Here is a 27,193-nt window from a genome sequence, read left to right on the forward strand (position 1 = left end):
TACACCCATGGTCCCCCCACTAGTTGAGATGATATTGCTTGTAAGACTCATGTAATTGGTTTTGATTAATCAATTATAATTCTCAAATTAGACTATGTCTATTTGTGAAATTTTCACTAAGTAAGGGCGAAATTGTAAAGAAAGAGTTATTAGGGGCATATTTGTTAATTATGATACTTTGTATAGTTCAATTAATAAATATGATAAATGACAATATTATTTAATAATTATTTATAGTTATTAAATTGTTAGAATTGGCATTTAAAGGGTTGAATTAGAAAATTGGCGTTTTTGAGAAAATCAGATACAAAAGTGATAAAACTGCAAAATTGCAAAAAGTGAGGCCCAAATCCACATAGCCTTGGCCGGCCACTTTTATAGGGTTTATCCTCTGATATATTCATTATTTTAATGCAAAATAATTCAAACTTAACCCTAGTGGAATGCTATAAATAGATAGTGAAGGCTTCGGGAAAATAAAACTTTTCATTCAGAAAAACCTGAGTCTCTCTCTCTACCTTTGGCCGCCACTCTCTCTCTCTCTTCTTCCTTAATATTTCGAAACCCTTAGTGATTAGAGTAGTGCCCACACACAGCAAGTAATACCTCAATCATAGTGAGGAAGATCGTGAAGAAAGATTTTCAACAAAAGGAGCTTCAGCATCAAAGATTCAGAGAAAGAGATCCAGGTTCAGATCTTTATAATACTCTGCGACAGAAAGGATACACGGGTTAGAGATCTAAACGGAAGGAGTCATTTAATTTCGCTGCACCCAATGTAAGGTTTCCTAAACTTTATATGTGTTTATTTCATCATTTTAGAAAGTTCATATTTAGGGTGTTAATCAACATACTTGTGAGTAGATCTAAGATCCTGGTAAAATAATTTCCAACAGCCAATAGAAGTGGGTACGACATACTGAACCCAGCTCCCGCTCTCATGAACTACCCCAATTGTGAAGGCCCATTTGTTGGAATTATTTTACCAGGATCTTAGATCTACTCACAAGTATGTTTATTAACATCTTAAATGAAAACTTTCTAAAACGATAAATTAAACACATATAAAGTTTAAGAAACCTTACATTGGGTGTAGCGGAATTAAATGACTCCTTCCGTTCAGATCTCTGACCCTTGTATCCTTTCTGTAGCAGAGTATTATCAAGATCTGAACCTGGATCTCTTTCTCTGAATCCTTGATGTTGAATCTCCTTTGCTGATGATCTTTCTTCACGATCTTCCTCACTATGATTGAGGTATTGCTTGCTGTGTGTGGGCACTACTCTAATCACTAAGGTAAGTTCGAAATATGAAGGAAGAAGAGAGAGAGAGAGTGGCGGCTAGAGAAGAGAGAGGAGGCTCAGGTTTTTCTGATTCAGAAAGTGTGAAGTGTAATTTTCCTGAAGCCTTCACTATCTATTTATAGCATTCCACTAGGGTTAGGTTTGAATTATTTGGCATTAAAATAATGAAAATATCAACTTAAAAAGCCTACAAAGGTGGCCGGCCATGGCTTAGTGGACTGGGCCTTGCTTTTTGCAATTTTGCAATTTTAACACCTTTTGTATCTGATTTTCCCCAAAATGCCAATTTCCTAATTCAACCATTTAAATGCCAATTCTAACTATTTAATAACTATAAATAATTATTAAATAATATTCTCATTTATCATATTTATTAATTGAACCATACAAAGTATCATAATTAACAAATATGCCCCTATTAACTCTTTCTTTACAATTTCGCCCTTACTTAGTGAAAATTTCACAAATAGACATAGTCTAATTTGTGAATTATAATTGATTAATCAAAACCAATTACATGAGTCTTACAAACAATATTATCTCAACTAGTGCGGGGACCATGGGTCTATATAACCGAGCTTCCAATAAGTAGATCAAGAATTTAGCACTAAAATTCACTAACTTATTAATTCTTCGTTGAATCCACGCATAGAACTTAGAATTGCACTTTCAGTATATAGAATGCTCTATATGTTCCACCATATAGACACATCATTAGTTATCCATTGTTATAATCCTAATTTGATCAATGATCCTCTATATGAATGATCTACACAGTAAAGGGATCAGATTACCGTAACACCCTACTATGTATTTTATCCTTAAAACACTTGACCCCGTATAAATGATATTTCAGCTTATGTGAAATGAGATCTCCACCATTTATTTTCGTTTGGTCAAGCTCGAAGGAGATCATCCTTTACTTATATTCGCCAGATAGAAGCTATAGATTCCATGTTTATGCTAGCGCTCCCACTCAATTGCACTACCGTGTTCCCAAAAAGTACGTATCACCCTGACCTAAAAGTAGGCTTAACTAACAATTCAAGGAACACGAATAGTCTCTTGATATTTAGCCTAATGATAACAGGATTAAGATTATTTGATCTAGGATCAACTTGGCGATATTGACTTGAATAGATTTTACGGTAAGTTTAATTAAATCTAAGTCAAAGTTTAATATCGGTCCCTTCCGATGCATACTCCATGCATCCAACCTGAGCTTTACTTTAACCAATGTTCTGGAAAGAACATAGTATTTCTCCAAATACAAGTAAACTCTTGTTGTAGATTATCATATCAGTAAAACCCTGTGTCTGATAAATCTAGGAAACTTTATTCACATAGTCATGTTTACTTTCCAATGTGATGAGAGCACAATAAACATGATCAAGTATGTGAAAAGGGTTTAAGATGAATTTATAAATCAAATAGACAAGCAATTGATAAAGTGAACCAAAACATACACAAATGAATGAAAAATACTTTTGTTTCTTTATTGATGTTGAATAAAATAGATTACATTGAAATGGAGTTTTATTTAGGGCATAAAACCTAACAAACTCCCACTTGCACTAATATAAAACTAATTAGTACATATTGTAAAGTCTTTTTTTTGGCAAGTTAGGTGACAAAATAATTTTTCCTTTTTATGGTAAGATTGCTATGCATTCATTTTCGAAATCTTACCTCTTTTATTCGGGTATAAGTTGCCATTTTCCTTGTTTGGAAAGTTGCACTTTCAGCTGAACTTTCCTTTGTTGAAAACTTCTCAAAAGAGAAGGAATTCTCTTTTGGAAAGTTGTCCTTTTAAGGGAAACTTTGATTATTGCCTTTTCCTTATTAATTTCGATTGTATCTTGATACAATCAGAATATCTAATCTGTTTTTGGCAGGAATCAAGCTTTGAAAGAAGATCGGACCCGATTTTAGTAAGTTTCCCGTTTCTGGGCAGATCTGCTTCGTCAGCAACCGAATCTGTTGTAGCAGATCATGTTTGTTTTTGGAAAGTTTTTGTACAGCTGCTAATTCGAACTTGTGGTTGCCTCTTTGGTTTCTATGATCTATAAATAGAGCCTAGAGAGCAACCATTCGAATTACCTCTTCCATTATTCATTTTTTGCATTTATCTTTTGTGAGAAGAGAGTGTTTCTTTGTTTTGTGAGAGCCTAGTTGTTCACCTAGGTTCTAGTTGTTCTATTTCTGTTCTTACTCTATCCTAGAGGTTGTGAAGAACTACTTGACTGAACAAGAGATTGGTCTTCGGGAGAAGACTTGATAAAGCCTTACTTCGGGAGGAAGTAAGCACTTGGTCTTCGGGAGAAGACTTGCTAAAGCCTTACTTCGGGAGGAAGTAAGCACTCACACTTCAAAGACGAAGGGAGTTCGGGCTTGAAGGTGTTTCAAGAAGTCAGATTCATAAAGTGGATTACAAAGGATTGCGGCAATACTTTAGAGGGAGTCTAAACTTGTTTAAGTCAATTGTCTTTGTAATTTTGATACTTTATTAATTGATTTCATTCTCTGGGCGTGGCCCCGTGGACTAGGAGTGTTCGTGAGAACACTGATACCACGTATAAATCTCTTGTGTCAAGTTATTTATTTTTCTGCAAATATTTTATATTCTGCCTGTTCAGTTTTGCTGTAGCAGAATTACTTTCTGCTGCTGCAAACGCTTACAGTTTTTATATTTTCTTATATACAACTGACATTTGCAAAAACACGGTTTTTCAATTGGTATCAGAGCAGGACACTAAACTCTTAGTGTGGTCCTATAACGTTTTTGTTAGAATGTCATTTTTTGCAGAAGGAAGTTCTATTTCTAGACCACCATTGCTTAATGACTCTAACTATCCTTACTGGAAAGTTAGAATGAGAGCCTTCATCAAATCTCAAGATGAGAAGGCGTGGAGAATGGTTCTATCAGGTTGGTCTCCTCCAGTTGAGACAGATTCTTCAGGTAATACTATTATAAAATCTGAACTGGAATGGTCTATTGAAGATGATAAACTATCTGCCTACAATAGCAAAGCCTTGCATGCTATCTTTAATGGTGTAGGTGAGGGTTACATTAAACTTATATCATCTTGTGTTTCTGCTAAGGAAGCTTGGGAGATTCTTCAAACTCAGTTTGAAGGAACTTCTGATGTGAAAAGATCTAGATTTATCATGCTTCAAACTAAATTTGATGAGCTTAGAATGTCTGATAATGAAACTTTAACTGAATTCTATGAAAAATTATCTGACATTGCTAATGAATATTTTGCTCTTGGAGAAAAGCTTGATGACTCTGTTCTTGTGAGAAAAATTGTTAGAGTTCTTCCAGAAAGGTTTGATACGAAACTTTTGGCAATGGAGGAAGCTAAAGATTTTAGCACTATGAAAGTGGAAGAATTGATGGGTTCCTTACGTACTTTTGAATTAAATCAACAGATTAAACAAAAGGACAAACCCAAATCCATTGCTGATAAAGGTAAAAGTATTGCTTTGAAAGTTGCTGATAATGAAAATTCTGATAGTGAATGTGATGATGAGATTGCTTTATTAACTAAGAATTTTCAGAAATATATGAAAAAGATGGGAAATAAAAAGAATATTTCGAAAGGTTCAAAAGGTAATACTTTCATTAAACCATCTGTCTCTAACAAAAAGGGAATTCAGTGCAGGGAATGTGAAGGTTTTGGGCATATTCAATCTGAGTGTGCAAACACTTTGAAAAAGAATAAGAAAAGTTTCAATGTCACTTGGAGTGATGATGAAACCGAAAGTGATGAAGATATTACTGAAAATGTTGCCCTAACCTCTCGTTATGACTAATGTGTTGTGTGATTCACAGTGAAAGATAGATTGGTATGTACGAATAATACCACCAAACAAGAGGAATCAGATTCAGATGAGTCTGAAATCTGTGAAGAATCTCTTGCTGAATCATACAAAGTCATGTATGAAAAATGGATTCAGGTTGCTTCTGAAAATAGAGAGTTGAATAAATTGAATAAAAAATTGTCTCATCAGATTGAAATGTGTGAGTTGAAAATAAAAGAATATGAGACAAGTGTTTGTGATAAAGATGAAAAAATCTCTCTATTGAAGAAGGAACTTGAAAACTTTAAGAAAAATGTTCAAATGCTTAATCCTGGATCTTCTATTTTTGAAAAAGCTCAGAATGCAGGTCAGAGAGGTTTTGCAGGCCTTGGTTCTAATGGAATGGAAAGTTCTGGAGTCACGAAGTTTGTAAAATCAAGTGTTCCAACGAATCACCATGAGGCTACAAACTCTGCCGTATCAATTTCACAGCCTGTGGCAGCAAGAACAGCTTCTGATGCTGCAAAATCTCCAGGATTTTCGAAAAAGGTAAGATCTCAGGTAAAAAGATTTGTTCCCATTTGTCATTTCTGTGGTAGAAAAGGACATATCAGACCTAAATGTTTCACATTAAATAACCTGTTTAAAACAAATTATTTTGATAATTTGAAAAAATCTCAAAAGAAACATAAAGGTTTGAAACAAATATGGGTGGAAAAGAAGTGTCTATTTGGTTTTCGATAAAGCTAACGCATCTCAAATGTGGTATTTTGACAGTGGTTGCTCTAGACACATGACAGGTGACAAGGATTTTTTGACTAACATACGGCCTATGCAATGTGGAGAAGTCACTTTTGGTAATGGCTTATCAGGAAAAGTTGTTGGTATGGGAACTCTAAATTTTGAAGGGTTACCTAGACTGAAAAATGTGATGTTAGTTGAAGGACTGAGGGCTAATTTACTTAGCATCAGTCAAATCTGTGATCAAGGGTTTACTGTTTCTTTTGATAGTGATCATTGTTATGTTATGAATGATGACAATGAATGTATCTTGCAAGGATTTCGATCCAATGATAACTGTTACACTCTAACCCCTGTGTTTACTTGTCACTCAGCTATCAACAACACCACAGATCTGTGGCATGCCAAGCTTGGGCATATTAATTTTAAAAACACAGAAAAAAGCTCGTCAAATGCAGGTATTGTTCGAGGTCTTCCCAAGCTTGGTAAGGAAAGTGAAGGTAAGTGTGAACCGTGTCAACTTGGGAAACAATTAAAAATCACTCACAAGCCTGTGTCTGATATCAATACCTCAAAGGTATTGGAATTGCTTCACATGGATCTTATGGGTCCAATCCAAGTTGAAAGTTTGAATGGTAAACGATATATCTTTGTGTGTGTTGATGATTTCTCTCGTTTTACTTGGGTAGATTTCTTAAGAGAAAAATCTGACACGTTTGATGCCTTTAAAACTCTGTGTCTGAGATTAAGAGTTGAGAAAGGTTGTAATATTGGGAAAATTGTTCGAATTCGAAGTGATCATGGTAAGGAGTTTGAAAATTCTGTGTATGATGATTTTTGCAAGTCTACAGGTATAACTCATGAATTTTCCGCTCCCAAAACTCCTCAACAAAATGGAGTTGTTGAGAGGAAGAATCGAACTTTGCAGGAAATGGCAAGAGTGATGTTAAATAGCAAGAAGTTGACAAAGCGATTATGGGCTGAAGCTATTAACACAGCTTGCTACATAATAAACAGAGTGTTTATTCGTCCAGGTACCTCAAAAACATCTTATGAAATCTGGAAAGGTAAGCGCCCCAATGTAAGTCATTTTCATGTTTTTGGATGTGTGTGTTATGTCTATAGAGATCGTGAGCATATTGGTAAATTTGATGCTAAAAGTGATGTTGGTGTGTTTATTGGATATTCCTTAAACAGTAGAGCTTATCGTGTTTATAACATGAGAACTCAAACTGTTTTGGAATCAGCTAATGTGGTTGTTGATGATTTTAGAGATTTTTCAGAGTTTTCCACAGAAGCCAAGATAGATAGTCTCATGGATATTCCTCCAAAAGTTGTAACAACAGATCCTGATGCAGCAGAACCCATTGCTGATGCTGCAAATGACGAATCTCTTCTGCAACTGAAACTGGAGAACCAGAACCGTCTATCTTGACTCATCCAAACATCATCACTGACTCTATTCAGAAAGAACCAAGCACCAGAGTCAAACTGAATCATCCAAAAGATCTCATCCTTGGAAATCCTGAAGAAAGCATGGTAACTCGCAGAAGGTATATTAATTTAATCAGCTTTCTTTGCTTTGTTTCTCAATATGAACCGAAAAATGTGAAGGAAGCCATGACCTTTGAGGAATGGCTCAATGCAATGCAAGAGGAACTCAACCAATTTGTTCGCAACAAGGTATGGATTTTGGTTCGAAGACCAAAAGGTATAAATGTTATTGGAACAAAGTGGTTGTTTAAAAATAAAAGTGATGAGTTCGGTACAATTGTGAGAAACAAGGCTCGTTTGGTGGCTCAAGGGTACACACAGGTAGAAGGTATTGATTTTGATGAAACTTTTGCTCCTGTTGCAAGATTAGAATCAATACGTTTACTTTTATGTATTGCTTGTATTCTCAATATTAAATTGTTTCAAATGGATGTGAAATCTGCTTTCCTTAATGGTATTTTGAATGAGGAAGTTTATGTTGAGCAACCAAAAGGATTCGAAGATCCTCAATTTCCAGACCATGTATACAAACTTGAAAAAGCTTTGTATGGACTGAAACAAGCTCCTCGAGCTTGGTATGAAAGGTTGACTCAATTTTTACTTTCTCATGGATATCACAGAGGTAGTGTGGATAAAACTCTTTTCATCAAACATATAAAATCTGATTTTATCATTGCTCAAATTTATGTTGATGATATAGTTTTTGGGTCTACATCTAACCATGAAGTGCAGGTATTTGTTGATCAAATGAAAAGTGAATTTGAAATGAGCATGGTTGGTGAGCTTAATTTCTTTCTTGGTCTTCAAGTGAGACAAATGGAAGGAGGTACATTTGTATCTCAAAGCAAGTATGCTAAGAACCTTGTCAAGAAATTTGGCCTTGAATCGGCTAAGCAGGTAAGTACTCCTATGAGCACCACTCTGAAATTAACAAAAGATGAGAATGGAGTAAAGGTAGACACTACACTCTATCGTAGCATGATTGGAAGTCTTTTGTATTTAACTGCTAGTCGCCCTGATATATGTTACAGTGTGGGAGTGTGTGCTAGATATCAAAGTGATCCTATGGAATCTCATGTATCAGCTGTAAAAAGGATTATTAGATATGTTAATAGCACTCCTGATTATGGAATTTGGTACTCGAAAGATACCAATTCAAATCTTGCTTGTTTTAGTGATGCAGATTGGGCAGGAAATGCTGATGATCGAAAGAGCACAAGTGGAGGGTGTTTCTTCCTTGGGAATAATCTAGTATCTTGGCATAGCAAGAAACAGAATTCCATCTCCTTATCCACTGCCGAAGCTGAGTACATAGCTGCTGGCAGTTGTTGCACTCAACTATTGTGGTTGAAACAAATGTTGATTGATTATGGGTTTGATTTGGGTGTTTTGACTATTTTTTGTGACAATACTAGTGCCATAAATATTTCCAAAAATCCTGTTCAACACTCTAGAACAAAGCACATTGATATAAGACACCACTTTATTAGGGAACTTGTTGAAAATAAATCATTGCAATTAGAATATGTTGATACTGAAAAACAATTAGCTGATATTTTCACAAAGGCCCTAGATGCAAGTCGCTTTGACTCCCTCAGAAAGTCTTTGGGAGTTTGCATTGTTTAATTTTATCTGTTCATCATTCGTGTACAATAGTGTTGTGTGATTCTTCTCTAGCTCTAATTCTTCTATCATTGTTTTTGACAAATCTTGTTTATGCTTTTGGAATATAATTAGTTAGGATCTCTGTCTGATCATACTTTGTGATGTTGTTTTAAAAGATTCATGTTACTCTTTATTTGTGTCTGGGATTAATAAATGTTCTTATACAGAGTTGAGCAATTTTTGTTTCATGCTTGTCAGGCCCCTTGCTGGAATAGAGCTACCCATACTGAAGTGTGAAAGCCATCTGATGAGTAAGCTGGAACATTGTAATTAGCAACTATGATGAGGATGCACTACCATAGAAAAGGGCTACCTTCAGTATGGTGTGAAAGCATCCAGTTGCGGGATCAATTTGAAAAAGGCGAAAATGAAAAATCATGCCAAGGACAATGATCCTATTTTCACTGCACACACTTATGTCTGATAAGTGTGTTCAACTCTGTAAGTCTCCTCTATTAAAATTAAATTAATAATCCTGGTTCACAATTCTCAGTAACATGCATATCTTTTTCTTCAACATCAATTAAGTATGATCATCTCATGAGATTCTAATTAGTTATTTTCCTTGAAAGCATAACATGTAATCTACTTTGTCAATTGTCAATGATATTTGATTTCTCTGCTTGATTCGAATCACATATACTCACTGTACACATTTTTTTTAGTTTCGGTTTTATGTTAAAATAAAAAAAAATAATAAAAAAAATAAATAAAAAAAAAGGAGGGAGGCGTGTGACTTGCTTCATGGGTCAAGGAAAATCTTGTGCATAAATGGTAAGTATCAACATTCATTCTTTCTTTGATTTATTATGATATTTTTCCAAGTAAAGATTAATCTTTATATGGTAATGTGTCTTTATTCTTGAAAGATTGCTTTATTTTTGGAAAAATTTGTTGGCATTTCTAGTTTCCTTTTATTTTTTTTTTTAAAAAAAAAAAAAAAAAAAAAAAAAAAAGGGAAAGGGGAAAGGAGTTGAGAAGTGGGCGGTTTCCTCTTTTGGTTCATGGGCTGGCGGTTTCTCTTTGAATTTTCAAAATTGGTTTCCTTTTTCTTGTTTTGATTTCAAGGTTATATAAACCAAATTTTGTCACTTATTTCACCACCTACCCGAACCCCCTTTCTTGTTTCTCTGTCAAACTCTATTCATCTTCTCTTTCAGTTTCAAAATGGTGAGAACCAAGAATCTAGGGCACTCAAAAAAATTAGAAGAAACCGTCCCAACTCCTTCTAGTGCACCCCCTGCTGCCTCAGTTCCCCCTCCTGCTGTTGCAAAGCCTGGAGATTCATCGCTTCCCCAGCGTGAATCTCAAGCCGTGAAGTCAAAACGTCCACCCAAGCAAGTTGCTCGCAAATCTGTAAGGCCCTATCGCACCTGGACTTCGTCGTCTGAATCCTCGAAGGAATCTCCTCCTCCATTGGCCGTTCCTCCTCCTGCTGCATCAATGGCTGGCACCACTCCAACAGGCCCTTCCACTCGAACTCGAGCCCAGCAAGCCTCGGCTGAGAAAGAACTTCAAGCCTCTCAATCTCGAGAGAAGTCTGCTCCTCCAGCCAAGAAGAAACTCAAGACCAATCCTCCCTCGGCTTCCTCGAGTTCCAGTTCAGAAGAAGAGGATCCAATGGAAGTCTCTTCAGACAAATCAGTTTCTCTGCATACTGAGAAGGACAGTGAGGACACAGAACTCGAGCCAGAGCCTCCTCGTTCAAAAACTGCTTCTGCAGCAAAGGCCTCTGCTGCTGCCAAAGGCAAGCAGCCCATGGAAGATCCTCCATCTGGTAATATTCCTTCCTCTATCTCTGGCTGTCCAACTTTTTACTATCGAGACAATGAGCGTGACTGGAATCTTTATGCAACTCGTAAGTTTGAAAGTGAGAGGAATTATGATTTGCATGCCCATCGTGTATATGGTATTGTGAAGTTCATTCAATTTCATCAATGGGAACACACTCTTACTGGTTTTATTGGTTACATTGCTAACATTGTTAAAGAGTTTTATGCTAATCTTACTGATGATTTCCTTGATGAGAACTCTAGACTGTATAGAAGAGTGTATGTTAGAGGTCACTGGTTCTCATTTTCTGAAAAGGACATTGCTCAGGCTCTGCAATTGCCTGAGAATGTCTCCAATGCTGTGATGTCCATGGATCGTGACTTGATGCACTCTGAACTCACTGGAGCTCGTTCAGAATTGAAACCAGGGGAGAGTCTTCGAATTACTCACCTCACTTTTGCTCATGCTTCCCTTATGCGGTTTGCACTAAGCAATTGGGTTCCAAATTCGAACAAGACCGTGGTGTCTCAAGAAGTGGCTACTCTCCTATACCGCATCACCTCTGGAACTTCCATTGATCTAGCCTCTCATATTCTCAACCAGATTGTCTCCTTTCGAAGAGGTAAAAAGCCAACCTTCAAACTTGTATTTCCAAATCTCATCTATAAGGTTTTATCTTCCCAGAAGAATGTGGCCCAAGAACATGAAACTCTTGAGCCTCCCATCACTGGTCCCACTTTCCAACCTTCTGAATACTTTGATGGTGGGTTCCAAAAACGGCCAAAGGCTAGTGCTGCTGCTGCTTCTGCTGGTGCAAGTTCAGGCTCTGCTGCTGCAGAGCTCCTGGAAGTCAAGTCTGAACTTCAGAATGTGTACACTCGCCTTGAAGCAATGGCTGATGTCCAGCTTGACATGTCCAGGCAACTGACCACCTTGATTAAACTCTCCAAAAATTAAAGTGTTTAGTTTGTTTCTTTTTACTTAAACTTTGGTATATTTTTGTTCTTTGTTTACTTTGGCACTCCGATAAACAAAAAGGGGGAGAGATATTTATTTTTTGAATTTTTGCCCAACTCTGGACCCTCTTTTTCAGGGGGAGTTGTGGTTTGTTAGTACTTGTGAACTTAATGTTCCTTTTATTTAAAGTTAGCATGCTCTTTGTTTTTATTGTGATATTCGATTGTGTTGCTCAGGGGGAGAAGTATTTTTTGCTCTTGCTAACTTTGCATTGCAGGTACTTTATGGTAAAAATTATTTTGTTCATCTAAAGTGCCAAAGGGGGAGATTGTAAAGTCTTTTTTTTGGCAAGTTAGGTGACAAAATAATTTTTCCTTTTTATGGTAAGATTGCTATGCATTCATTTTCGAAATCTTACCTCTTTTATTCGGGTATAAGTTGCCATTTTCCTTGTTTGGAAAGTTGCACTTTCAGCTGAACTTTCCTTTGTTGAAAACTTCTCAAAAGAGAAGGAATTCTCTTTTGGAAAGTTGTCCTTTTAAGGGAAACTTTGATTATTGCCTTTTCCTTATTAATTTCGATTGTATCTTGATACAATCAGAATATCTAATCTGTTTTTGGCGGGAATCGAAGCTTTGAAAGAAGATCGGACCCGATTTTAGTAAGTTTCCGTTTACGGGCGGATACGCTTCGTCAGCAACCAAATCTGTTGTAGCAGATCATGTTTGTTTTTGGAAAGTTTTTGTACAGCTGCTAATTCGAACTTGTGGTTGCCTCTTTGGTTTCTATGATCTATAAATAGAGCCTAGAGAGCAACCATTCGGATTACCTCTTCCATTATTCATTTTTTGCATTTATCTTTTGTGAGAAGAGAGTGTTTCTTTGTTTTGTGAGAGCCTAGTTGTTCACCTAGGTTCTAGTTGTTCTATTTCTGTTCTTACTCTATCCTAGAGGTTGTGAAGAACTACTTGACTGAACAAGAGATTGGTCTTCGGGAGAAGACTTGATAAAGCCTTACTTCGGGAGGAAGTAAGCACTTGGTCTTCGGGAGAAGACTTGCTTAAGCCTTACTTCGGGAGGAAGTAAGCACTCACACTTCAAAGACGAAGGGAGTTCGGGCTTGAAGGTGTTTCAAGAAGTCAGATTCATAAAGTGGATTACAAAGGATTGCGGCAATACTTTAGAGGGAGTCTAAACTTGTTTAAGTCAATTGTCTTTGTAATTTTGATACTTTATTAATTGATTTCATTCTCTGGGCGTGGCCCCGTGGACTAGGAGTGTTCGTGAGAACACTGATACCACGTATAAATCTCTTGTGTCAAGTTATTTATTTTTCTGCAAATATTTTATATTACGCTGTTCATTTTCTTTGTAGCAGAATTACTTTTATAGCTGCTTTATAGCTTACAGTTTTTATATTTTCTTATATATAACTGACATTTGCAAAAACACGGTTTTTTACATATCAATTAATCCTAAATTCTGACGGTGCTTTTCAAAGGCTGTCACGGCCAGGACTTTGGTAAATGGATCAGCTAGGTTGTCCTCTGTGTCAAATTTCTCAACTAGTACATCCCCTCTTGCCACGTATTCTCTGATAATGTGATACTTCCTTTCAATGTGTTTACTTCTCTTGTGGCTTCGAGGTTCTTTACTGTTTGCTATTGCTCCATTGTTATCATAGAGTAGTACCAGAGGCTTTTCCATTCCAGGAACAACACCTATGCTGGTGAAGAACTTCCTTAGCCAGACAAGTTCTTTAGCAGCTTCGGCTGCTGCTATGTATTCAGCTTCCATAGTTGAGTCCGATATCGCGGTTTGTTTAGCACTTCTCCAAACCACTGCTCCACCCCCAAGAGTAAACACCATCCCAGATGTAGATTTCCTGTCTTCAAGACTTGCCTGGAAATCTGAATCAGTGTAGCCTATGGGATTTAAAGCACCACCCTTGTAGACTAACACAAGATTCCTTGTACTCTTTAAGTATTTCAGAATATACTTAACTGCATTCCAATGTTCTTGTCCTGGATTAGACTGATACCTGCTCACGATTTCAACAGCATAACAGATGTCAGGTCTAGTGCATAACATTGCATACATTAGACTTCCAACTGCAGAGGCATAGGGAATATTCGCCATGTCCTCTATCTCTTGAGGATCAGTCCGTGACTGTTCCTTAGATAGACGAATACCATATCTAGAAGGCATGTTTGCCCCATTGGCGTTGTTCATGAAGAATCTCTCTAAGACTTTGTCTATGTAGGTTGTTTGAGAGAGAGCAAGAGATCTGTTCTTCTGATTTCTGATAATCAAAATACCAAGAACATAGGCTGCTTCAGCCAAATCTTTCATATCGAATTGAGTGTTGAGCCATTCCTTGATGTGAGTCATTTTCTTGACATTGTTTCCAATGATCAAAATGTCATCAACATAAAGGACCAGGAATACTACTACTTGGTCTTCCTTGAGTTGGTAAACACAAGGTTCATCTTCATTCTGAAGAAAGCCGTAGGTCTTGATGATTTCATCAAACCTTTTGTTCCATGAGCGAGAAGCTTGCCTAAGTCCATAGATAGACCTGTTTAACTTGCAAACTTTCTCTTCCTGCCCAGGAAGAACATAACCTTCTGGTTGCTCCATATAGATGGTTTCTTCAAGTACCCCATTAAGGAAGGCAGTCTTGACATCCATCTGCCAGATTTCATAATCGAAAGCAGCAGCTATGGAGAGAAGAATTCGGATGGATTTGAGCATGGCAACAGGACTAAAAATTCCTCATAGTCCACGGCTTCTCTTTGGGTATAACCCTTGGCTACAAGTCTAGCTTTAATTCGACTTCGCCTCCAGCTCCTATTTTCTTCTTGTAAACCCACTTGCATCCTATCAGATGATAGTCGTCAGGTGCGTCTACATATTCCCAGACTTTGTTCTTTTTCATGGAATCCATTTCTGAATCCATGCCGGCTGACCATCGTTTCCGTTGCGGACTAGCCATTGCCTGTTTATAGGTTAATGGATCGTCATCAATACCGTCACCTACGACCGTATTGATTTCATCATCCAAGCCATAACGAGGAGGTTTTGTTGAAACCCTCCCACTACGACGAGGTACGGTTGTCTTCTGAACAGAAACTTTAGTAGTAGATTTCTCAGTTTGTTCAACTGAGGGAGTGGGATTGTCTTCTTCACGAGTGGAAGAGGACGGAACATTGGAAGGACTTATATCTGATAGCAATTCCTCTAGAACAACTTTACTTTTCAGTTTGTAGTCTTTAATATAGTTCTCTTCAAGGAAAGTAGCATTTGTAGAAACAAACACTTTATTATCCTTGTGACTATAAAATAGTCCACCCCTAGTCTCTTTAGAATTTCCGACAAACATGCATACTTCGGTACGTGATTCAAGTTTGCCTTCTTTCTTTCTTAAGACATGAGCAGGGCACCCCCAAATTCTGTAATGGCGTAAACTAGGTGTTCGACCATTCCAAAGTTCAACGGGTGTCTTAGGGACTGCTTTAGATGGAACAACATTTAGAATGTCATTTGCCATCTGTATAGCATATCCCCAGAAGGACGTAGACAGAGTTGAATAACTCAGCATAGACCTAACCATTTCCAAAAGAGTGCGATTTCTTCTTTCTGCAACTCCATTTTGTTGTGGAGTGGCTGGGGCAGTGTATTGGGATTCAATTCCAAGTTCAATTAAATGATCTTTGAACTGCATATCCATATATTCTCCACCCCTATCAGTTCGCAAGATCTTTAATGATTTACCTAATTGGTTTTGGGCCAAAGCATGAAACTCCTGAAACTTTTCAAACGTTTCAGATTTCTTTTGCATTAGGTAAAGAAAACTATATCTAGAGAAATCGTCAATGAAAGTGACAAAATACTCATAACCACCTCGGGCTTTGACATTCAAAGGTCCGCAGACATCGGAATGCACTAACCCTAGAGGGATTTTGGCACGCTCTCCCTTTGCAGAGAAAGAACGTTTAGTCATTTTTCCTTCTAGGCAGGACTCGCATACTGGCAGTTCACCTAAGACGACATTTTTCAATGGACCGTCTTTGGTGAGCCTATTTAGTCTATCAAAGCCTATATGACCTAAACGTAAATGCGATAGTTAAGTTTGATCATCATTATCAATCTCTTTTCTTTTCAGGTTTCTAGGTCTAGCTACACTGAAAAGTTCACTATTTAGTGAGATTTGAGTACTCGGTCTTGAAACATAAAGCCCTTGTTCCATTATAGCAACACATATTTGAAATCCATTACGAGAAATTGAACAATTTGTACTCGAAAAATTCAATATATAAGATTGTGTTTGCAAACATGAGACACTAATCAAGTTTCTACTAAAGTTTGGAATAAATAAAACATTTTCTAAAATTAAAAATCTTTGTTGAAACTTGATGCGGGCTTTTCCTCTAGCTTTGAACGATACTAATTTGCCATTGCCAACTTTAAGCTTTAACTCTCCTGGAAGCAGATTTTCCCAAGTTTCAAGCAACTGCAGTGAAGAACATACATGGTTAGTAGACCCAGAATCAACAATCCAGATGGATTTGTCGTTCTCTAAAACACATGATTCAAAGACAAAAGCATTACCTTCGTTTGAATTGTTTAGAAGCCTGGGACATCGTTCTTCATGATGACCCTTTTCATTACAATTCGAACATAGAAGATATGTCTGATAATTGTACTTGAAGAAGCAGTTTTGCTAGATCCTTCATACCTAGTCCTTTTCCTTCGATTATTGATTGCAAACCCAGGGGGACCCATTGCAATCAAGTTCCGTTCATGGGCTCGTAATTCTTCTTCGAGCTTGTCCATATCGGAGGAGTTAGAATTATCGATCATGTAAGAGATAACAAATTCATTATACTCCGGAGGAAGACTATTAAGGATAAGTTGGACCCATTGTTCTCTTGATAAATCAATTCCTAGTAGATTTGCCTTTTCGAACTTCAGATTCATCATCAACAGGTGCGAGTTAATGCAACTACCAGGATGCATTTTCACACTTTAGAGTTCTTTTGCTAAGATAGTAACTAAGAGAGGATCGGGGTGAGGGTTATTTATAATGACACTACAACACATCAATGAAACAGAAGTAAGGTTTTGGCTCATAAATTCATACACAGTTTAGAAAATAACAAGTAATGACATATGTTATAGAAAACTAAATCTAACATAGTTTATTTTCCAAGGTATTTCAACAAACTGATACAGTGTCCCGTTTAGGCGAGAGTCAAAGCATCATCCATTGAATAGAGTTGTCAGCTCATCTAAAATGATAACCATTCTAGCAACCTTTTATTCGATCAAGATTGGAATTCAGCGTTGTCCCGTTTAGGCGAGAGTCAAGGCAATTCTATCTTATGAGCTTCCACCATTGTTTCATAACTTGCAAGTCAAGTATGGTCGCCACCATTAGGGTGATCTATACCATACAAAACACTTACAAACTACTTATCATGCGAGGTTAAATGGTGCGAAATTGCTAATGAACGTTCCTCCATTAAGGAGGATTACTCATTAAAACAAACGGGGTGTAAAACCCACAATGGAGATCGAATGTCTCTTGATTAAAAGCTCATTATTTAAAATATTATATGTATTTTGTATAATCATTTCAATTCGATATTATAATAATGAAAAATTACAAACTAAAGTTGGTTTAAATAAAAAATCAACTTTAATTAATTTTCAATTATTATTAAATTTGAAAAAATAAATTCAAATAAATATCGAACAAGTTCCATAATATAATAATGAAAAATTCCAAATCAAAGTTGGTTTAAATAAAAAATCAACTTTAATTAATTTTCAATTATTAATTTCGAAAAATAAATTCGAATAATAAATGGAACAAATTTGAAAATATCTTGTTTAAGTTGTTTTAGAAGAATCTAAAAAATTAACTTAAATATCTTTCAAATCAGATTTAATTAAATTAAAATTAAGTTATAACCACTTAATTTGAAGATATTCTATTTTAAGTTAATATTCGAAAAGATATTAATCTAAAAAAAATATCTAAAATATTCAATTTTAAGTTAATATTCGAAAAGATATTAACTTAAAAAAAATATCTAAAGAATCTTAATAACCAATGCCTAAAATTCCTCAACGTAATTTTGAAATTTTAAATCCAAAAGATATTCAGATTTAAGTTGGTTAGTTGTAAATAAGTAAATATCAACTTAAATAGGAATATTTAATGAAAAATTTAAATTAAGCTTCAGAAAGAATCTAGATGGTTATAATTCTATATTTAATTAAATACAAGAAAATACATATAGTTTAGCTTAGAATATAAAATTCTTTAAACTATGATTTTCTAAATTAATTTCAAAATAAATGAAATTAATTATGTTGCTAATCAATTTTAATTAGGTTAAACTAGTGTAATTAACCTAGTACAGTCATTCAAATCAGGCAAATGGGCCTTCACAATTGGGGTGGTTCATGTGAGGGGGTGCTGGGTTCAGTATGTCGTACCCACTTCTATGGCTCCCAACTCTCACACGAGGCCCAAAAGAGAGGAATTTAACCTTAATAAGAACAACTGTTATTAATTGAATAGGCCCAAAAACTAAATGTGCCTAAATAAATTCTATCAAGAACTATGATAATTTATTTTAGCAACAACAACCTATATGCATCTATAAAAAATTAAACACATAGGCTCACACAGGCACACTTTGGATGGGTCCTATCATGTTGCTAGGTCATACACAGATGAAAGAAGATTGTAAATATACCTGTTACAAATTATTATCTTGACCAAGGGAGCCATCAGATCATTAGATCTGGCAAAAAGTAACCATGGCTATTTGCAATCAAGTAATAATAGGTTTTGAAAACTTACACACAAGCTAAAACACATACTCCTGCAACAAGGTTAGTTGGATAGTTGGATGTAGGATTTATTTAATTTTAAATTAAATAATTAATTTCAAAAATAATTAATTAAATGAAAAAAAATTTGAAAATTTTAAAAAAAAAATTGAAAAATAAAAAAATTTCAAAATTTAATTAAATATTTAAATTCAAAATTAAACCTACAATTTTGAAAAATTAGGTTTCAACCAACCTAAATATCATTTCAAAAATATGCTAACTACTTTTAAATTTTAAATGTTATTTTATAAATAAAAGTTAAATAAAAAATTAGAAAAGATAAATGAATATCTTTTCCAAATTTTAAATGTAATTTAAATAAATAAAATAACAAAATTTTAAAAAAAAATAGCAAAATATCTTATATCATTTAAAAATTACATGATTATAGTTATCTTATTTTAAATTTAAAATAAGATAAGATATAATCAAATTTTAAAATAAGATAGATTATTAAGCAAAAAGATAGATACTAACTATTTTCAAATTCAAATTACACTAACATCTGAATTAAATTTAAAAAATATTAAATTAATTCAAAATGATAATTAGAATTGAATTAGGAATAGTAATAGTATAAATATAGAACTACACAAAAAATCAGAAGTTAATTCCATGAAAAAGCATGAAAAATCGAAGAAAAACGAAAAAATTGTGAGCTGTACGGACAGTTTTCGCGATCGCAGGAAAATTTCAGCACAGCCCCGATTTTTTCGAATCTTCAAAAAATCATAACTAATTCAAATTAAATCGAAATTGAGTTCTGTAAAAAAGTAACTTGCTTAAGTTTTTCCATACTATCCAATAAAAATAATTCCAGAAATAAAATCGCAATTATTTTTCACAAAAATTCACAAACATCAATCAATCATCAAATAACACTCAATACAACATGATACCATCCAAAAACAAACAAACAATCGTCTTAAAGTCCAAATTTCTTGCAAGTAAATCAATTACCATGACTCTGATACCAGTTGTTGGAATTATTTTACCAGGATCTTAGATCTACTCACAAGTATATTTATTAACATCCTAAATAAGAACTTTCTAAAACGATAAATTAAACACATATAAAGTTTAAGAAACCTTACATTGGGTGCAGCGGAATTAAATGACTCCTTCCGTTCAGATCTCTAACCCTTGTATCCTTTCTTTAGCAGAGTATTAACAAGATCTAAACCTGGATCTCTTTCTCTGAATCCTTGATGCTGAATCTCCTTTGCTGATGATCTTTCTTCACGATCTTCCTCACTATGATTGAGGTATTGCTTGCTGTGTGTGGGCACTACTCTAATCACTAAGGTAGGTTCGAAATATGAAGGAAGAAGAGAGAGAGAGAGAGTGGCGGCTAGAGAAGAGAGAGGAGGCTCAGGTTTTTCTGATTCAGAAAGTGTGAAGTGTAATTTTCCTGAAGCCTTCACTATCTATTTATAGCATTCCATTAGGGTTAGGTTTGAATTATTTGGCATTAAAATAATGAAAATATCAACTTTAAAAGCCTACAAAGGTGGCCGGCCATGGCTTAGTGGACTGGGCCTTGCTTTTTGCAATTTTGCAATTTTAACACCTTTTGTATCTGATTTTCTCAAAAATGCCAATTTCTTCATTCAACCATTTAAATGCCAATTCTAACTATTTAATAACTATAAATAATTATTAAATAATATTTTCATTTATCATATTTATTAATTGAACCATACAAAGTATCACAATTAACAAATATGCCCCTATTAACTCTTTCTTTACAATTTCGCCCTTACTTAGTGAAAATTTCACAAATAGACATAGTCTAATTTGTGAATTATAATTGATTAATCAAAACCAATTACATGAGTCTTAAAAACAATATTATCTCAACTAGTGCGGGGACCATGGGTCTATATAACCGAGCTTCCAATAAGTAGATCAAGAATTTAGCACTAAAATTCACTAACTTATTAATTCTTCGTTGAATCCACGCATAGAACTTAGAATTGCACTCTCAGTATATAGAATGCTCTATATGTTCCACCATATAGACACATCATTAGTTATCCATTGTTATAATCCTAATTTGATCAATGATCCTCTATATGAATGATCTATACACTAAAGGGATTAGATTACCGTAACACCGTACTATGTATTTTATCCTTAAAACACTTGACCCCGTATAAATGATATTTCAGCTTATGTGAAATGAGATCTCCACCATTTATTTTCGTTTGGTCAAGCTCGAAGGAGATCATCCTTTACTTATATTCGCCAAATAGAAGCTATAGATTCCATGTTTATGCTAGCGCTCCCACTCAATTGCACTACCGTGTTCCCAAAAAGTACGTATCACCCTGACCTTAAAGTAGGCTTAACTAACAATTCAAGGAACACGAATAGCCTCTTGAGATTTAGCCTAATCATAATAGGATTAAGATCATTTCATCTAGGATCAACTTGGCGATATTGACTTGAATAGATTTTACGGTAAGTTTAATTAAATCTAAGTCAAAGTTTAATATCGGTCCCTTACGATGCATACTCCATGCATCCAACATGAGCTTTACTTAAACCAATGTTCTGGAAAGAACATAGTATTTCTCCAAATACAAGTAAACTCTTGTTGTCGATTATCATATCAGTAAAATCCTGTGTCTGATAAATCTAGGAAACTTTATTCACATAGTCATGTTTACTTTCCAATGTGATGACAGCACAATAAACATGATCAAGTATGTGAAAAGGGTTTAAGATGAATTTATAAATCAAATAGACAAGCAATTGATAAAGTGAACCAAAACATACACAAATGAATGAAAAATACTTCTGTTTCTTTATTGATGTTGAATAAAATAGATTACATTGAAATGGAGTTTTATTTAGGGCATAAAACCTAACACCATTTGCCTTATTTAAATAATTGTATTAGGTTAATTATATTAGTCTAACCTAATTAAAATTGAATTAGCAACATTATTAACTTTTAAAATATATGACTTAGTGAAAATTTCACAAATAGACATAGTCTAATTTGAGAATTATAATTGATTAATCAAAACCAATTATATGAGTCTTACAAGCAATATTATCTCAACTAGTGCGGGGACCATGGGTCTATATAACCGAGCTTCCAATAAGGAGATCAAGAATTTATCACCTAAATTCACTCACTTATTAATTCTTCGTTGAATCCACGCATAGAACTTAGAATTGTACTCTCAGTATATAGAATGCTCTATATGTTCCACCATATAGACACATCATTAGTTATTCATTGTTATAATCCTAATTTGATCAATGATCCTCTATATGAATGATCTACACTGTGAAGGGATTAGATTACCGTTACACCCTACAATGTATTTAATCCTCAAAACACTTAACCCCGTATAAATGATATTTCAGCTTATGTGAAATGAGATCTCCACCATTTATTTTCGTTTGCTCAAGCTCAATGGAGATCATCCTTTACTTACTATTCGCCAGATAGAAGCTATAGATTCCATGTTTATGTTAGCGCTCCCACTCAATTGCACTACCGTGTTCCCAAAATGTACGTATCACCCTGACCTAAAAGTAGGCTTAACTAACAAATCAAAGAACACGAATAGCCTCTTGAGATTGAGCCTAATCATAACAGGATTAAGATCATTTGATCTAGGATCAACTAGGCGATATTGACTTGAATAGATATTACGGTAAGTTTAATAAATCTAAGTCAAAGTTCAATATCAGTCCCTTCCGATGCATACTCCATGCATCCAACCTGAGCTTTACTTTAACCAATGCTCTGGAAAGAACATAGCATTTCTCCAAATGCAAGTAAACTCTGTTGTAGATTATCATATCAGTAAAACTCTATGTCTGATAAATCTAGGAAACTTTATTCACATAGTATGTTTGCTTTCCAATGTGTTGACAGCACAATAAACATGATCAGGTATGTGAAAAGGGTTTCAGATGAATTCATACATTATGTACATATAATCATGGAATAAATCATGTGAACCATGCAACATTAAATGTTATTTCTGATCTATATTTATAAGTAAATCTGATTATATTGAAATGAGTTTTATTTAGGACATAAAACCCAACATTCCTACAGCCTTAAATCTTTTCCACAAAAAAATCTTGTCAAACCCTTTGTGTTCTCTTTGCTCTAGGTGTCCATAATCTGTTACCCATGCTCTATTAGAGTGTTCTAGAGCTTCAAGAGAGTGGAAAGACTTTAGATTTAAAGGCTTATATTTGCTTAATAGGAATTGTGATATTTGTGAGTTTTTTTTAAGAGGTTTTCAAGACTTGTCTAAAAATGATCTCAGATTCTTCCTCGGAATTATTTGGGAAATTTGGAACTGTCGTAATATCAGCCTGTTTAACAAAAGCAAGATTTCCTTTTCCTCGGCTGATTTTCAGGTTTCAGGTCTTCTACAAGATTATGATGATGCCTAGGATTTTCATGCTCACACTCTTCCCAAAGGGTTTTCAAATTGCAGCCATGGCAGTTCTACTCTAGTAACTCCCAAATCAGGTTATTTTAAATTAAATGTTGATGCTGCCTTGAATGATCAAATGCATAAGGTTGGAATTGGAGCAGCAGTTACCAATAGTAAGGGCGATATTGTGGCTGCTATGTCCTCTCCTTTTGATGGTATTCTGTCCCCCTTATTGGCTGAAGCAAAAGCTTTGCTTTGGGCCCTTCGCTGGTGTATGGCTGTCAGGTTCCCTTTGGATTGCATTGAAAGTGATTGTCGCTTCTTGTGCAAAGAGTGAAACATCATTGGAAAGATAAGTCAGTTTTATCTGATATGGTTGAACAAATACTATCCTGTCTCTCTTTTTTTCCTTCTGCAGTTGTTCTTCATGTACAAAGGTGTCACAATGTCATGTCTCACAATTTGGCTAAAGTTACTATAAGGCTTGAGAGAGAGGTTCTTTGGAATGGCGAAGTTCCAAAGCTTAACTGATTATATTGTAACTTGTACTCTTTCTGTATTTCTTTCTTTGTGGTTGCAATATATATATCTTCAAAAAAAAAAAACTTATAATGTGAGTTAAGGTGTCGTTTGGTAACACTTTTGTTTTTTAATTTTTTAATCACAAAATGAAAGTAAAATTTTTGTTTTAAAAAATTTTGTTTTTCAAAAACAAAAATGCGTTCTATAACCATTTTTAATTTTTAATTTTAAAAACAGAAAACAAAAGTGTATTCTGTAAAGTTTATTTTCATTTTTATTTTTTGATTTTATTTACGTCGGGTGTAGGTCTGGGGTCGAATTCGGATTAAGGTCAGAGGACGGGTTCAGCGCTAAGGCCGTGGGAGTATTTGGGTCTGAGTTTGATCGAAGTTCAAAATATTGATTGAGAAAAAAAAAACTGCTTAAAAAATATTGAAAGTGATTTTCTTTTGTTTTTAAAATTTTGATTCTCAATTAAAGAATTGTAAAGTAAAAAAGTTTTGTATAACATGTTTTTCAAAAATATTTTCACTTTTTTTATTTTGAAAACAAAAAATTGATTAAAGAATTGTTAGCAAAGGCGACCTAAATCTATCACAAAATTTACTTATTCTATTGGGCATGGTCTAAAATACATCCTGTCTGTCACAGACTCAGTAAGAGGAAAGGAACCGAACCGAATAGTCCAAACTTCAAACATATTCTACAGACAGAAATTGAAAACAAATTATATAAAAATATTTTTATATTAAAAAAGTGAACATCCCACTCCATAATGGGCTACAGGGAAGAAAAAGAAGACGACAAAGTTCCATTATGATATAAAACATTGGTCAAATTCGGGTGAGTTAGTTTTAGATCCTACACTCTTAACTGGAATAATCAACAAACAATAAGATTAATGACCTAAGAACCATCAATGTCATCTAACAAATCAATTAAGAAAACGCGTCTCTCTCTCTTTTGGCATTACTGTCCTTTGTTTTCTCTGCCTCGTTCATTCCACCCTATCTTCTCCTCATATAAATACTCCTAACTTCTTTCAAACTTTGCTACTACTCTTCTTTCTACACACTTCCTGTCACTTTTTTTCTCTTTGATCTTTCTTTTGCCATTGATCATGTCTCTTTTACAGAGCAACACTTTGTTTCTCTGCCTCTGCTTTTCCTCCTTCCTCTTTTCCCTCTCCACCCAGGAAAAGCAAAACGAACCCTTCTCCCTTTTCTTCCCACTCAAAACGGTTCGTCTTGGTTCTTCCCGAAATGCTTCCACCACTTTTCGAGATTCTCTTGTTTCTAAATACAGGAAAAACACGAGGCCTAAAACGGCATCGTATAACTACAAGCTGTCGTTTCAGTATTCGATGGCTTTAATCGTTTCTCTCCCTGTTGGAACTCCGCCGCAGACCCAGGAAATGGTTTTGGATACAGGGAGCCAGCTTTCATGGATTAAATGCCACATGAAGGCTCTCAAGAAATTCCCTCCAACGGCGCCGTTTGATCCGTCTAGATCTTCCACCTTCTCTGTTTTGCCTTGCACACACCCTATTTGCAAGCCTCGAGTTCCTGATTTTACCCTCCCGACCACATGTGACCAGAATCGCTTCTGCCACTACTCTTACTTTTACGCTGACGGAACCTTCGCCGAGGGCAATCTAGTAAGAGAAAAGTTCACATTCTCTCGTTCTGTAACTACACCTCCTTTTATTCTTGGATGCGCCAAGGACCCGAGCGACACCAACGGCATTTTGGGAATGAATCTGGGTCGTCTCTCTTTTGCATCTCAAGCAAAAATTAATAAGTTCTCGTACTGCGTTCCGACTCGACAAACGAAACCCGGTTCTCTACCGACGGGGTCGTTCTACCTGGGCAATAACCCAAACTCTCGTTGGTTCAAATACGTCGACTTGTTGACTTTTCCAAAAGGTCTACGGGCGCCGAACTTGGATCCATTGGCTTTTACACTCCCGATGCAGGGGATTCGACTAGGCACCCAAAAGCTAAATATTCCACCGGCAGTGTTCCGACCCGATCCAAGCGGATCGGGCCAAACTATGATTGATTCGGGCTCCGACTTCACATTCCTGGTGGACGAAGCGTATAACGCGTTAAGAGAGGAAATTGTGAGACGAGTGGGACTCAAGATGAAGAGAGGGTACGTGTACGCAGGAGTGACTGACATGTGTTTTCAGGGCGCAGACACTACCGAAATCGGACGGCTAGTGGGGGATATGGTTTTCGAGTTCGATAAAGGAGTCGAAATCGTGGCGCCGAAGGAGCGAATCCTGGCGGATGTAGGGGGTGGGATCCATTGCCTTGCTATCGGACGGTCTAACATGTTGGGAGCTGCAAGCAATATAATCGGCAACTTTCATCAGCAAAATCTATGGGTGGAATTCGATCTGGTGAGGCGCAAAGTTGGGTTCGGTAAGGCTGACTGTCGCCGTTCAGTGTAAGGAGAGTGAATACTGAATGAGTATAGTAGAACAAGACTATCATATAAATTACAAAAAAGAATAACACTGATGTCCAAGTGGGAGGCTTACATTTCATTGTAATATGAAACGGTATGGAAATGCAGATCCTACGGTTAGAGATGAACGACAGTCTAGGCTTTCAGATACATACTTGTATCATTGTATCATATTGTTGAGACTAATGTATATAAGAGGATACTTAATTACGTTTCTTTAAGTAACTAGGAAACAAATTCGCGTGTGTTTATATATGTTATTTATTGATAATTAAGTTATAAAAATGTATTAAAGTTGATATTTTTTTTTAATAATATGAGTAATTATGTCACTAACATTTTTCATAATTTTTATACAAAAAATTAAATTAATATGGCAAGAAAAATTATCATACAATTTCTTATCTAAAAAAGAAAGCAACAAAAAAAAATATTTTCAAACGTTATAGTAAAATAAAAAAAAAATAGAGGTTGAAAATCCTCACACAAAATAGAGTTCTAAAAAATCAATTCATAAATCTATAAAAAACTCATCATATGATTTTAAAACTGTTGTCATCGAAAGCCGATGGCATCACCGTATCTTACTTGTAGTCCCTACTACATTCAAAGTCGCTATCATTATCATATCTTATTTGTAGTTATCACTATTGATCAAAATAAGTTTGCTCTGTACATAAAATAAATCATATGCTTTAGTTAATTAACTAATAATTTTTTTTATACATAAGTGAATGATTTTGTTATAAATTCTTTACTTGTCTCATCATATAATTTGTGACTTAAAAAAGAAATAAAAAGAATATTATCAAAAAATATAAGGTAATAAAAGATTAAATCAAAACCAAAATAGAGATAAAAAAAAAGATTAAAAATTGAAAAATACTCATCAAGAATAAAAATTTTAAATTTTTTTTTGAGAAATCTGTTATAAAAAAACTCATCATATAATTGATAAAATTAAATAAAACTCACTATATAATTATAAACGGAAAGAACTGAGAATATAGTACCTCAAAATAGAGATTTACAAAAATAATTGATAAAGTTGAATAAAACTCACCATATAATTATAAACGAAAAAAATTGTGAGAATATAGTACCTATATATATATATTGAGATTTTTTATTTGATTT

At 35.0% G+C, this 27,193-nt stretch overlaps 1 protein-coding gene across 1 annotated transcript; it reads left to right on the plus strand.

Annotated features, from left to right (window-relative positions):
• The first annotated feature begins 24,560 nt into the window (after nucleotides 1-24,560).
• LOC115700516 (aspartic proteinase PCS1) lies at nucleotides 24,561-26,385 on the plus strand. The gene has a single exon (XM_030628064.2). It carries the CDS (start codon nucleotides 24,705-24,707, stop codon nucleotides 26,037-26,039), a length of 1,335 nt encoding a protein of 444 aa, XP_030483924.2. The 5' UTR covers nucleotides 24,561-24,704; the 3' UTR covers nucleotides 26,040-26,385.
• Nucleotides 26,386-27,193: the final 808 nt, after the last annotated feature.

The sequence above is a fragment of the Cannabis sativa genome, chromosome 2 (genome assembly GCF_029168945.1).
Source record: "Cannabis sativa cultivar Pink pepper isolate KNU-18-1 chromosome 2, ASM2916894v1, whole genome shotgun sequence".
NCBI lineage: Eukaryota > Viridiplantae > Streptophyta > Magnoliopsida > Rosales > Cannabaceae > Cannabis > Cannabis sativa.

Excerpts from the sequence above, each read along its gene's own strand:
- LOC115700516 (XM_030628064.2), top strand. The coding sequence starts at position 24,705 with ATGTCTCTTTTACAGAGCAACACTTTGTTTCTCTGCCTCTGCTTTTCC.